This window comes from Balaenoptera ricei, chromosome 12 (genome assembly GCF_028023285.1).
Source record: "Balaenoptera ricei isolate mBalRic1 chromosome 12, mBalRic1.hap2, whole genome shotgun sequence".
Lineage (NCBI taxonomy): Eukaryota > Metazoa > Chordata > Mammalia > Artiodactyla > Balaenopteridae > Balaenoptera > Balaenoptera ricei.
Genome location: NC_082650.1, coordinates 36714800 through 36729781, shown reverse-complemented (window position 1 = coordinate 36729781; position 14982 = coordinate 36714800). Strand labels below are relative to the sequence as shown.

General features: G+C 35.1%; 1 protein-coding gene across 7 annotated transcripts in view; it reads left to right on the top strand.

The window, feature by feature from the left end:
- TRMT11 (tRNA methyltransferase 11 homolog) overlaps positions 1 to 14982 on the top strand; it is a 62565-nt gene that overhangs the window by 38569 nt on the left and 9014 nt on the right. For 5 of the 7 annotated variants that reach the window (XM_059941268.1, XM_059941271.1, XM_059941270.1 and 2 more), the window contains exon 12: positions 3820 to 3940. In XM_059941268.1, the coding sequence (XP_059797251.1) occupies positions 3820 to 3940 (121 nt within the window). Of the gene's footprint in view, positions 1 to 3819; positions 3941 to 4280; positions 4395 to 14982 lie in introns of those variants that run through there. The other 2 variants (XM_059941266.1, XM_059941269.1) reach the window with 2 other exon arrangements.

Here is a 14982-nt window from a genome sequence, read left to right as displayed (position 1 = left end):
TTTTATTTTTTTTAAAACCCAAGACATTTTGAAAGGTATAAGACGATAAAAACAAAATACTACCTAACAGCTTAGTTATTTGTGAAGAATTGTCAGAACTGATGATTGAAAAAGGATTTTCTCACTATTTGGTAATTTAAATTGTGGTGAAGAAACTGCTACTCAACAAACTTCTGCTTCCTCTAGTGCAGATTCTCCCCACTCTAGTATATTGTATTTTGGGCCAGCATCAAGACACTCTGTATATGTTATGTCCTTCAACCTTTATTTATTCTGTACCCATTGCTTGATATACTGTTTCTTCTTTCCTCAGCCCTAAAATTCTAGTCATCTTTCAAGGCCTGGCTTAATTGTTACCACCTCTGTGACACTTTCTGAAACCTTCTAAGCAGAATTCATCAATCCTTCATATGTGCTCTCCTAGTAGTTTACTTATTACTCATAGAGACTTACCACATAAAATTATTCTTGACTTTTGGTATTTGTGAGTTTATTATTCACAATTTCAACTATTTGCAAATGACCCTGAAGATCTGTGTAACATTGATTTGGGCAGGGCATACATTCAACTCGTCTATTTGATATTATAGGAGTTGCTAAGCTGTTGAGTGAGTGTAGCTTTTTGCCCAGGTTCCACATATCCCTATGTGTTGTTTTCTAATTGTCATTTATACACAGATAATGCTCTTGAAGTGATTAGAAAATGTGTTTCTTTGTGAAGGATGTCCTTTACTAGAAATCCAACTGCTAGTGCTTGTGATAAAAATGATGACAAAGTGAAGAAGTCTAATAAAGTACTCCAAAGTAAGATTTGGGGATAAATTTTAATTGTGATAAAATGAATTTTGTGGTGGCTCAGAGCCACACAAAACAGAACATGTTGTTTTTCATCTTTCATACAGGAAACAGAAAAGTGATTCTTTAAATTGTTTTCAGTAAGTGCTCCAATCAGCACAAAATCTGTTTCTCAAATGCGAAGTGAAACTCTAATGACATTTGGGAAGAGTTAGCTTGAGTCATGAAGATTCACAGGAAAATAAATGACTGTCAAAATTGATTGATGGAAAAGCTAGGGACCTATACACTTTTTTTTTTTTTTTTGCTTTTTTAAAAAAGCTTGAAATATAATTTGTATACCATGAAAGTCACCCTTTTAAAGTGTACAACTCTATGGTTTTTAATATAACCTCAAAGTTATGCAACCATCACCACTGTCTAATTCTAGAACATTTTTTTAAATAAGTTTATTTTATTTATTTATTTATTTATTTATTTATTTATTTATTTTTGGCTGTGTCGGGTCTTCGTTGCTGCACGTGGGCTTTCTCTAGTTGCAGCAAGTGGGGGCTACTCTTCGTTGCGGTGCGCAGGCTTCTTTGTTGCGGAGCATGGGCTCTAGGCGTGCGGGCTTCAGTAGTTGTGGTGCACGGGCTCAGTAGTTGTGGCTCATGGGCTCTAGAGCGCAGGCTCAGTAATTGTGGTGCACGGGCTTAGTTGCTCCGCGGCATGTGGGATCTTCCCGGACCAGGGCTTGAACCCGTGTCCCCTGCATTGGCAGGTGGATTCGTAACCACTGCGCCATCAGGGAAGCCCTCTAGAACATTTTTATCATCCCAAAAAGAAACCCTGTATGCATAAGCAGTCACTACTGCTCTTGTCCCTAGCAACCACTTATCTATCTCTGTGGATTTACCTATTCTGGCTGATTTAGATTTTAAATAGACGCTTAGATTATAGGGGAATAGTACTAAAAACAAGGAATTAAGATACCATACTATCATAATAGTCTAGGCATAGTACAGATTTATAGCTTCTACTTAACAGATTGCAAACAGTCCATTAGTATGAAATATGTTAGTAAATATATAGTAAATAATTTTTAACTGCTGTTTTTTATTTTTTAGTGTGATATTTTGGGAGTACACTGTTAAATTGTTTGGCTCATTCATATAATAGAGTAGTGGTTAAAAACAAGTTTGTTAATGATAATGATGACCTAAATGATGTCCTTTCATGCTTAAACTCAAAGATCAAGTCAAAAAATAATCTAGAACGTGTAAATGTTTTTCTGCTGTTAAGCCAAATGCCAGTGACTTAGTTTCACCAGTTTAGCATTATTCATGTCATAAATATTAATTAAAATTGTATTGGTTTTGTACTTTGATTTAATTTATAAATTTGTTTTGGGTTTTATAGTTATATAAATTATATAAGCATGAGGAATTTATGTTTGTATACATTTAAGAAACATTTTAATAAAAATACCTTGTCAATAAAAGGTATATAAATAAAATTTAATAAAAATACCTTTTCCTTTGCCAAGAAATAAGATTTATTTTCTTTAAAAAAGGGTACATTACTAAATTTGACAATTTCAGACATTTATAAACCCTGATGTTTGCAAGCCTAAGGTCAAAACTATATCTTCTCTTTGTTACCATTACTTAAGTCTGTCAACTATGGTATAGAATGTATTCTTTCATATCATAAATGCTTTGTATGAAGACTCCAAATTTGACATCAACTTAATGTTATAGGAGCACAACATTTCTGACTGTATAGTGAACATTAGAGAATTATTAGGTGAGATGAAATCTGAAATGGCCATTATTTGTTGGAAAGCCCTAAGGAGGGAGGCAGAGAATGACTTCAAGAGAATTCCTTCCACTGATAATGAAGTGAAGTGCATTATGAATGTTGCTAGGTAAGTGGGTGCTGAAAGTTTTGAGCATGTGGTCAAGGTAATGAGGGAGAGCTTGTTGAAGGTCACAGGGACCTAGAGAAATCAGTGAACGAGTGGTGGGGAAGACGGTGTTGATGCATTAGAATTGGCTGGTCGGATGGTGGTCCTTTACAGGAAGCACTGATCACCACCTTTCCCGTTTTGGATCAGAGCTTTAAGATTTCCCGTATAAGAAATGTTTGCAGGCTGTTTATCTAGAAACATATGAAGGTTTGCAAAGGAAAAATAAAAACTGGCAGTCACAGTGTTCTTAAAGGTGCCCCTACCTAGTGAGCCCTCTCTCCTGCTGTTCTTCTGAATTCTGCTCCATAACTGTTTTCCCCACATTTGTTACCTGTTTCTTCTACCAAGATTAGTGCCAACAACCTATCAGACATGAAGTTCTGAACTACTGCACCCTGACTGTCCTGCTTTCTAGGTGTCGTCATCTTCATTCACTAAGTACATGTGCTGTAGAGCAGCAGGCACCACTGCTCTTTATCATAACTTTGGTTTTATTTCATGGCAGCGGATTGATGTCATCTGTAGTGTTTAGTTTAGTGGTAGTTTATCTGAATAATCTTATATAACAAGGTTAATAGAGGTCTCAAGATGTCATAAAAAATTTTGCAGGGACATTTCATTTTAAAGGGGTATATGCTGTAGTGGACTTTACTTTGGGAATTTATAAAAATCCCCAGTTGAATCAGTCCCTCATGAATGTTAGGGGGTTGTTGTGGAATGTATTTCTGTCTGTCTTATGTGCTCTTGTGGGATCCTTTAGGTTAGAATTGTCATCTTGTATTTTTGTGGTTTAAATGCTTGGCATTCTTCAATAAAACATACTTGTGTTCTCTCTCATCCTCATTATACAGGTAAAAAAATTAAACTACTTTCTTTGGATGTGGTAATGTTAAATACTTTGCTTTTTAAAAATGCAGATTGTTTATGGATTATATGGACAATTAACGTATGTGAAATAAAATGGTATAGCATGTAGTGGGAGGACGTCCCATACCACCCTGGATAACCCCCATGGTGATCCTTTGCGGGGCGCACATGTGAGTGTTCCTAACAGTCAGCTGTTCTTTCTTCAGATACACTGAAGAGATGGTACCCTGGCACCCTTGCTTGAAACTCATCAGCAACTGTGAGCAGAAGCTTTCCAGTCACACATCAAGGCGCTTGATAACGATGGAAAAGGTGAAGGAATTTGAGGTAAATTATCCTAGTATTTTTCAGATAAATTCTGGAAGAATTAGAAGTAGATTTTTCTAGTTTTCCTCTAATGAAGTTTGGAAATGTTAGTCCTTGATTTTTTTAAAAATTATTGACGAGTTCAGGAAGAGGCAAAAGTTGAACAGGTTTGTGGCCTTTGGTGGAGTTTAGAGGGTAGGAATAGAATATAGAAGTTGAAGACTAGAAATAAAAGTTGACCTTTACTTTTCAGGCTTATTTGACATCCTTGGGCTAACGCAGTTATAAAACAGAGCACTCTTAATTAAACAACCATTGTCTAATTAGCAATGTACTAGTTACCGTTTCTCTCCAAAAGCAGAACCTACTTGATTGCAGACTATACTAAAGAGAAAATGTCACTTTGTATAAAGGAGAAAGTGGGCTTCCCTGGTGGCGCAGTGGTTGAGAATCTGCCTGCCAATGCAGGGGACACGGGTTCGAGCCCTGGTCTGGGAAGATCCCACATGCCACGGAGCAACTGGGCCCGTGAGCCACAATTACTGAGCCTGCGCATCTGGAGCCTGTGCTCCGCAACAAGAGAGGCCGCGATGGTGAGAGGCCCGCGCACCGCGATGAAGAGTGGTCCCCACTTGCCGCAACTAGAGAAAGCCCTCACACAGAAACGAAGACCCAACACAGCCAAAAATAAATAAATAAATAAATAAAAGAACGTGAATTTCTTTAAAAAAAAAAAAGGAGAAAGTAATTTGCCCCCATCTGTTAGGGTCCGACACGTGTTCTCTCTCTCTTTTTCTTTCTCTTTCTCCCCCACACATAATTCATTTAAGCTTGAGAAGAAAGAACAAAACATCTGTTACTTCATATCCAGATCAGAATTGATATGAATAATACCTCATAATGGAGCTTAATTAAATCTACAGAATGCTCCTTGGGCTGTACTTATCTTGATTGACAACCAAAGCTCTTCCATATTCACTAGAAATTTGAGTAAGCCCCATCTTTGTTTTGGATTTGTAGGGCAAGGGGAAAAGAACAGGATGTTACTGCCTGAGGATTTTGTCTTACTCATCCTTACTCTGCATTTGATTTTTTTCATCTACTTCACAGCTTATGGGTTCTTTCACAATAATAAAAACTAATGCTTGTACAGTCCCTTTTGCATATATTATTTTACATATTTCTTGTTTTTGTCCTTTTAATTTCCATTTCCTGTCTGTCTCTAATTTAGACCCTTATTACCATATACCTGGTTTATGCTGATAATCTCCTAAATTACCTTTCTCCTTCCATTTTTCACACCTCTAGTTCTTACATGTTAAATAAATCTTCCTAAAACACTGCATTCATTAAGTCACTTCTTGATGCAAAAATTTTAGTGACTCATTTTTATAACAGAGTAAGGTTCAGAATCTTCAATGTGACAAAATTTCCTCAATAATTGGGCTCCAGTATCAGGGCATTTCTGAAGGCTAAGCTATGTGTATATATACATATACGTATGTGTGTGTGTGGGTGTGTATAAAGTTGATTGGTGTCCACTCTTACGTATATGTGTATGTATGTATTTGTGTACACACATACATACGTATGTAAAGGTATATGTGATGTAATTAAAATGAGTGTCTGATAGTCATTTTAAACAAATACTAGACGTTTATATGCAAATAGCAGATATTCTTGGAGTGGCATCTTGTACTCAGTATACTTATGTCATAATTATTCAGCATGTTCCTAAAACTTTTAGATTTACATTTAAAGAAGAAATATATTAAACAGTTATTTTACTTTATAGTACACCTTGCTTTTCTTCAAATTATATTGCTGGACTTTGCTGCTCACATTTTATACCAGACAGGTCACTTAATGTTTTTTGGAAGTCAAATCTCATTCCAAGGATGACAGTTTACCATTAAACGTTTAAAACATAAGCAGTTTTCAGAAATTCCAAAAGAGGAGTTTTCAGATTGTTTGACACAGTGACAACCTTCCAAAGCGATCATTTAAAATGGCCACCATTTATTTGGATATGTGGTAAGCCCTCCCTATCCGAGGGTTCCACATCCACAGATTCAGCCAAACTGTGCATCCTAAATGTGGTACACGATCCACAGTTGGTTGAAACTGAGCATGCGGAACCCGTGGATGCCGAGACCCGACTCTCAGACTTGAGCATCTGCCAATTTTGGTATCCACAGTGGGTCCTGGAACCAATCTCCTGTGGATGCCAAGGGAGGACTGTACCATAGAAGCCCTCTTAACTAACCTCATTTCTAACTCAGTTGATTAACCAGTACTGGCTATTCCTGCTCTAAAACACAATGCATGATGCCTAGAATAGGTCAGATACTTTGAGCTAGTGAGTTACTTGGTCTCTACTATATCTGTACACTTCTGTACTTACAGATGAATTTTCTATTGTGAGTCACTTGTGTTTTTCCTGTGAGCTGTTTATGCCAGTTATATTTGCTATGGCATTTATATAATCTAATTAAATACTAGTTAGACCAGTGAAATATGAATGGAAGAATAAAGTTGTCATTTCTGTAGAAACAAATATGAATGCTTTAGAAAGATAGGACAAAGTGAATTGCTAAAAAATTTAGAGTCTTGTATTGGAAATGGTTGAGATAACTATAGCAGGTTGGAAAAAAGTTACTGCAATCCAGGTTTCTGTACTGAGGTTGCTTTGTAAGAGTCTAAGTTCTTGCTTCATTTTACAGAAGCCAAAACTGGGCATCTTTGCAGGTCTTAATTCTGTATCAAAAGATTGATAACGCAGCATGTGGAATCTTAGTTCCCCGACCAGGGATTGAACCCATGCCCCCTGCAGTGGAAGCGTAGTCTTAACCACTGGACCACCAGGGAAGTCCCTGAATATACAATTTTTTAAGTTGAAATAAGATGTTTAATATATTAACAAAGCATTTTAATTTTTTCCTGCTTTTACTGACTTTTTAAATTAACTGTAGTCTACTCAGCCTGCCATAACAGAATACTGCAGACAGAGTGGCTTAAATAAAAGAACTTGATTTTCTCACAGTTCTGGAGGCTGGAAGTCCAAAGCCAGCAGGTTTAGTTTCTGATGAGACCTCTCTTCCTAGCTTGTAGACAGCCGTCTTCTCTTTGTGTCCTCTGTACATACACACTGCTGATGTTTCTTCCTCTTATAAAGACATCGGTGCTATTGGATTGCCACCCCACAGTGATGTCCTCATTTAACTTCATTCACCTCCTTTAAGGCCCTATGTCCAAGTACAGAAATATTGGGGGTTAGGACTTCAACATACGAATTTTGAGGCACACAATTCAGTCCATAACACTGATTATCAGTATCTGTCACATTGAATAAAAGCCTTCTGTTGTATGTTAGAGTATGCTTTTTACATACTCTCCCAGTCACTTCTCATGTCTTTTATATTTTGAGGGAAGTAGTAAGACATTTGATAATTCAGATAGTAACGTTACAGCTCTTAGAAATCACAGCACTTAGTGTACTTATTTGAGTTAGTAATAATAATAGCTAACATTTATGTGCCAGCCACATGAGTAATACGTATAAAAAACAAATATTACCTATAGATTTTGTAGTTTTAGTCTTGAAATGAGAAAGTAAAGTGAGTGACATTAGCATTCTTAATGAGGTATAATTGACATATTTCTCATCTGTACATCATGGTTCAATGTTTGTATGCATTATGAAATGATCACCACAGTAAGTCTAGTTAACATCCATCACCATACATAGTTACAAATTTTTTTTTCTCATGATGAGGACTTTCAAGATCTACTCTCTTAGCAACTTTCAGATACGCAATGCACTATTATTAACTAGTTACCATGCTGTACATTACATCCTCATGGCTTATTTATTTTATAGGTGGAAGTTTGTACTTTTTGGCCCCCTCCACTGTCTCCCACCTCTAACCCCCGGACAACTATCAATCTGTTCTCTGTCTTAATAAGCTTCATTTTTTTGTTTGTTTTGTTTTTTAGAATCTACATATAAGTGAGATCATATGGCGTTTGTCTTTTTCTGTCTTATTTCACTTTGCTTAGCACCCTCAGGGTCCATCCATGTTGTTGCAAATGGAAAGATTTCATTCTTTTTTTATGGCTGAGGAGTATTCTATTATACATATCACGTCTGCTTTATCCATTCATCCATCGATGAACATACAACTTGCTCCCATATCTCGGCTGTTGTAAATAATGCTGCACTGAATGTGGGGGTGTATGTATCTTTTCAGATTAGGGTTTTCATTTTCATAAGGTAAATGCCCAGAAGTGGAATTGCTGGGTCATATGTTAGTTCTGTTTTTAATTTGAGGGGTCTTCATATTGTTTTCCATCGTGGCTGCACCAATTTACCTTCCTTCCAAAAATGCACACAGGTTCCCTTTCCTTTTTATCCTCACAAACATTTGTTATTTCCTTTGGATAACAGCCATTTTTTTTTTTTTTACAGATTTTTTTTAACACTATTTTTATTTATTTATTTTATTCATTTATGGCTGTATTGGGTCTTCGTTTCTGTGCGAGGGCTTTCTCCAGTTGTGGCAAGTGGGGGCCACTCTTCATTGCAGTGCACGGGGCCTCTCATTATCGCGGCCTCTCTTGTTGTGGAGCACAGGCTCCAGACGCGCAGGCTCAGTCATTGTGGCTCATGGGCCCAGTTGCTCCGCGGCATGCGGGATCTTCCCAGACCAGGGCTTGAACCCGTGTCCCCTGCATTGGCAGGCAGATTCTCAACCACTGCGCCACCAGGGAAGCCCAACAGCCATTTTAATAGGTGTGAGATGATATCTCATTGTGGTTTTGATTTGCATTTCCGTGATTAGTGATGTTGAGCATCTTTTCAAGTGCCTGTTGACCATCTGTATGTTGTCTTTGGAAAAATGTCTATTCAGATCCTCTGCCCTTTTTTTTATTTTAATTTTTTGCTTTTGAGTTGTATGAGTTCTTTGTATATTTTGGGTATTAACCCTTATCAGATACATGATTTGCAAATGTTTTCTCCCATTCGGTAGGTTGCCTTTTCATTTTGTTGATGGTTTTCTTTGCTGTGCAGAAAGCTTTTAGTTTGATGTAGTCTCACTTGTTTATTTTTGCTTTTGTTGCCTTATTTTTAAAGTCATATCCAAAAGATCATCACCAAGATTGATGTCAAGAAACCACCTGTGTTTTCTTCAAGTCTCTAATCCATTTTAGTTAATTTCTGTGTATGATGTAAGAGGATAGAGTTTCATTCTTTTGCATGTGGCTGTCCAGTCTTCCCAGCACTCTTTATTGAAGAGACTGTCCTTTCCCCATTGTATATTCTTGGCTCTTTTGTCATAAATTAATTAATTGAACATAAAAGTGTGGATTTACTTCTGGGTTCTCTATTCTCATCCATTGATCTATGTGTCTGTTTTTAGGCTAAAACCATACTGCTGTAATTGATATAGCTTTGTAATATAGTTTGAAATCAAGGAGCATAATACCTCCAGCTTTGTTCTTCTTTCTCAAGATTGCTTCAGCTATTTGGGCTTTTTTGCAGTTCCATACACATTTTTATCATAAATGGATGTTGAATTTTGTCAAATGCTTTCTCTGCATCTGTTGAGATGATCATATAATTTTATTCTTCCTTTTGTTAATGTGTTGTATCACGTTTTATTGACTTGTATTGAACTCTTCTGGCATCCCTGGAATAAATTCCACTTGATCATGGTGTATGATTCTTTTAATGTATCGTTGAGTTTGGTTTGCTAATATTTTGTTGAGGAGTTGTATATCTATATCCATCAAGTATATTAGTCTGTAATTTCTTTTCTTGTGGTATCCTTGTCTGGTTGTGGGTAATGCTGGCCTCGTAGAATGAGTTTGGAAGTGTTCCCTCTTCCTGTATATTTTGGAAGAGTTTGAAAAAGATGGTATTAATTCTTCTTTGAATGTTTTGTAGAATTCACAAATGAAGACATCTGGTCCTCTGCTTTTGTTTGTTGGGAAGTTTTTGATTACTGATTCAATTTCTATTAGCAATTGGTCTATTCAGATTTTCTATTTCTTCATGACCCAATCTTAGAAGGTTGTGTGTTTCTAGGAATTTCTTCTAGGTTGTGTAATTTGTTGGCATATAAGTGTTGATAGTAGTCTCTTATGAGCCTTTGTATTTCTGTGGTATCAGTTTAAAGTTTCTTCTTTCAGTTCTGATTTTACTTATTTGAGTCTTTTTTTTTTTTTTTCCAAGTGAGTCTAGCTAAAGGCTTGTCAGCTTTATTTATCTTTTCAAAGAACCAGCTCTTAGTTTCATTCATCTTTTCTATTATGTTTTTAGTCTCTATTTCACTTATTTCTTCTCTGATCTTTATTTCCTTCCTTCTACTGTGAGCTTTGTTTGTTCTTCTTTTTCTAGTTTGTTGAGGTATAAAGTTAGGTTGTTTATTTAATGTTTATTTTAATACATTTAAAAAACAAATATTACCTATAAATTTTGCAGTTTTAAGTCTTGATATTAGAAAGTACAGTGAATGACATCAGCAATCTTTATTTTGTGGCCTCCATAAAAAGTACTTGCACCATATGATGATTATGAGGGCTTGAAGCACTGTTCCAAAGAATTGGAAGGAGAAAAATCTAGAGAAAAGGCTTTAATAATTAATGGAGCCCCATAATAAACCAGTCATTTCTGTTTTAGTGACAAATTTAAGACCCATTGTGGACAATTTCACATTTGCTTTTCCCTGAGTTTAATTTGTTTAAGAAAGTCTAGTATATTTTTTTTGGTAGATTTATAATATTTCCCTAAGCAAATTTGATACACAGAAGAAGAAATAGAGAATGATCTAAGAATGCTTCTGAGAATGCTTTTTCCTATCTAAAAATGATAAATAAGGGCACTCACCTTAGATATTTTTAAACCTATAAAGGCAGTGTTAATTTTTGTTTGGTTGCTTTTTATCATTTTACTTTTGTCCTTTCAAATTAATTTATAAAACAAGGAAAGCCTGTTGCTCAAGTAATATTTTGAAATGGCCTTCACTTTATAAGATCAAATTTAATCAGTGAGTTTTAACTTGTATGGAGTTTATTATAACTGAAATTACTTTGTCATGTTAAATTAGTCGTGTTTGGCTTTTAATTAATTACTTCATTTCTACCTTCTGTTTGTATGGAGAGGAGTGTATGTAATTGCAGCAAGATCCCAGTCCTTTATAATGAAAGTGATGACATAAAATTGTCAAACAGTTCTCATGCACATCTAACAAATTATTCTCGACCTTGTTCAGTGTTGTTGATTTTGGCAGTGGAAGACTATTAATTTTAGATTTTTACACTTTTGTATACTGTGTCTCTTCATTTTTGATTTGTTACTTGTTAGGTTTAACTTCAGTATAACTTTTGACCCACTAGATGTGTTGTTATAAAGTGTTCTCCCTCCCCCTCCCTTTTAAAATGTAAACATAAGTTATAAATGTAAAAAATATCTGAAGAATATAGATATTTCATAAAGCTTTGTATCTTTACATTATTGGCTATAGTTTTCAGACTTACTGAACATTAGTAGTAAAGGAGAAAATTCTTGCTAACCATGTTAAAATTACGAAGATGCCTGATTAAGAAAAGCTAGTTTTCTGTCATTATTCCCTGTTGATATAGTCTGAAAGCTAAGTGAATGACAAATAACACTGTTTTAATGCTTTATTTTTTACAGCGGTTTCACATCCATTTAACCTTATTATTTTGCCTCTGTTAGAGATGAGGAAGTGGCCAAGGCCTAGCCCAGTCCACTTAAATAGGAAGTGGCCAATTTGAGACCAGAACTCCTCTTTGTCCCTGAAATTCTCTATCCTTTTTTCTAGATCATGTTGCCTCTTTACCAAAACACAATTCTACCTTTAGAATATGCTAAGATTAAAAGGCAAATGTTCTTGAGTAGCATGTTACAAGTTTCTTTTAAAGCCAGTTTTTTCTCATCACTCATGGGGCCATGGCAGAATGTGATTTGTTTTTACTAGATCTTATTTTTCCTGTTGACACAACATGTAGTCAATGCTGCTATATATAGTTGTGGTCACAGTGGTTACTCCTATAAAACATTTTTCTCATATAAAATTCTTAGGAGAAAAATGCTGATCTCTAGAGTTGTCCAGAATAGTTCAGAAATCAAGTGTAGTAGTTTGTCTTCAGTGAAGTGCCCAAAATAATACTCTCTCAGTGTTTTATACCAATGTACTTGGATAGACAAACGGGTACCCAAAGCAGCCATTTTCAAGACTTCATTGAAATTTTTTTTTTAAACATTCATGCAACTTTTATATGCTATAGTACTTGGTTAAATATAAGAAAATTATCTTAAATTGTCATTGCACTAAATGGGCCATCATGTGCCCTATTTGTTTTGTAGCTTATTTACTTGACATCCTGCCTTACACTGCTGGTGGTTTGAGAAGTACTGAAGTATAGATAAATTTAATTTTAGATACCATATGGACATTAATTTAGACTAAAGTTATAATATTGTGTAAATCAGTTGTTATTTTTTTTTATAGCTAGCCAGTATAGTTCACATGATTTAAAGTAGAGAATATTGGGAGGTCATAGTAGCAGGTGATGAAAGTTAATGTAATTTTTTATTTTGGACCAAATGAAAGAGTCCAGTAACATGAAGCCTATGAATGCTTCATTAATCAGAATGGAAGGTGGCCAAAACTGAAAGACTTGACTAAAGGACTGAAAGATTTTAAAGCTGTGGAGGGAGAAAAGAACCATTAACATTAAAACAACAACAACAGTGTTTTAAATGAGGAAGAGAGAGAAGAGAAACTGAGGTCACTTGTTTGAGAAAATGACTTATGAATGGCTTGAAGTGGAAGAAATTAGTCTTTGTATAAGTAGTTTCCATATTAGAATGATAGTAGTGTTGCTAATCATAAACTGTGGTGTTTTGCTGACATAATGCTTGTGCCTGTTTCCATCATGCATTATCCTTTCCCAGGATCGATGTTGTCAATTTTTTTTCCTTTGGCAGCCATTTGAATTAAAGGTGGTCTCTTCCTGTTGACCTTTCTTTCTGAAATACTTTGTTTTTTGCCTGTCTCTTGCCAGGATGGTTGGGTATTTTCCTTTTGATTAGAGCTATGAAAGATTAGAGATTAGGTATGAAGTATTTCAATCTTATAACATGCCTGGTGGGAAATAGATGCTACTTCATTTATCAGTGAGAAAAATAAGACAGGGTGACACTAAGTCAGAACATGATAGTTGGATAAGAACTGAGTCTAGGTCGTAGTATAATACAGTATTCATTACCATCAAAATGTGTGTCTGTGTGTGTGTCTCTGTGTGTGTGTGAGAGAGAGAGAGGGCAAGGGAGAGAGATGGAGAAAAAGAGGGTCTTTTAAATTATTTTGCTTTAGAAATCAGAAGGAAGCTATTTGCATTATTTATAAATTATATTTCAACTTGAGATATTTTAAAAAGGCTTATAAAAACAGAAAGAAGCCTGATGCTGCATATCATATTGTATTAAATCAGTTTTAAGGATCATGCCATCTACTTAGTTCTGAATGAATTACTTTTGCTGTTAATGGTACTTTTCCTTGAATTTAAATTTTACAGAGTCATCACTTGACTTTTTCTTTTATACTTCTGCAACTAAATGACTTTGCCAAACTGGATTTTTTGTTAAATTAATGCTATCATAATAGTTTTAAATTACTATTTCTGGTAAACCAAGAAAAAGCAAAAGTCTATCCCCTACTAGCTCCAAGAAGGAATCATTTAAGATACCTGGATCCTTCTACTTATGATGCTCTTTGGATATGACTCCTTTATTTGCAGGAAAAAAACAGTTTTCTGAAGGCAGAGAGAGCATCCATCTTAATGTTCCAGCTCTAATGCTCATATTTTCAAACCATGGCAGTAAAACAGTCTTTAACCACTGTTACAGAATCTTAGGCAGAGGTCAGTTGCAAAATATAAAGTATGATCTAGGAGTCCAAGGCATGAATAGTTTAGGGAAATGGGAAGTTTATGTTCATAGTCAGCATAATCCTCTGGAGCTTTTTTTATAATTCTCAAATGACACATTTTCTATTTTTTGTATTTTTATTTATTTATCATATGGTTATTTAATTTAGAACTATCTTTCTAGTGTTTTTCAAATTCAGACACAAGCTAGTGTCTTCTTCTCACTCCATGACCCACCAAGAACCCAACCCTGAGATTTTAATGTGTATTTTTTTGCCCAAAACCTAAGGGTACAGTTTAATGAATAATTGTAAGGTAAACAACTCTGTAACCACCACCAAGGTCAGAATTATAGAGTATTGGAGCACCCCCTTTTGTGGCTATTTTTGATCATAAACACCTCTTCCTGCAGGTACAACCACTAATCTGACTTTTATGGTAATCACTTCCTTACTTTCCTTTGTAATATTATCACGCTCGAATTTATCCCTAAGCAAAATAATTTTGTTTGGTTTTGATGTTTACATATATAAATGCATGTGTATTTTAATTAATTTTTCTTTTAATGGATTGTTGATGATTTTAAGAAGTCACCTAGGAGATGAATTGTCTCCAAATTAAAGCAAGAGTATGTATGTTCATGTCTATGCATGATTTGGTCTGTTACTCATCCTCTGCTGCTTAGGGTAAGTAAGGTTCTTCTTAACTTTAATTGACTTTTAGATATAGTAACTAATAAGTTGTCATTACATTGTTATCCCCTGTGTTGGCCTGTATTTTAATGTTTGAGGTTAAGTTTTGAATTTTATGGAGTTATAGGTTTTAGTGGCGAGTATGTAGAAAGTATTCATAGTTCTGTATCAACATGATAGCACAAATATCCATGATGGTTTTTTTTAGTTAGAAAGAAATTATGTGTTGAGTGCCAGATGTCAAAGTTCAATCATTAGATGTCACTCATTTTCAGAACTCTAGATATAAAGATTTTTATATATATTAAAATATTTTAACAAAATTTAGGTAAGTTAATATCTTACAGAGTAATTAAACTTTTTACAAGTACAGGTTATATGTAAATACCTAGTTTAGGGGGGAAGATTTCCAAC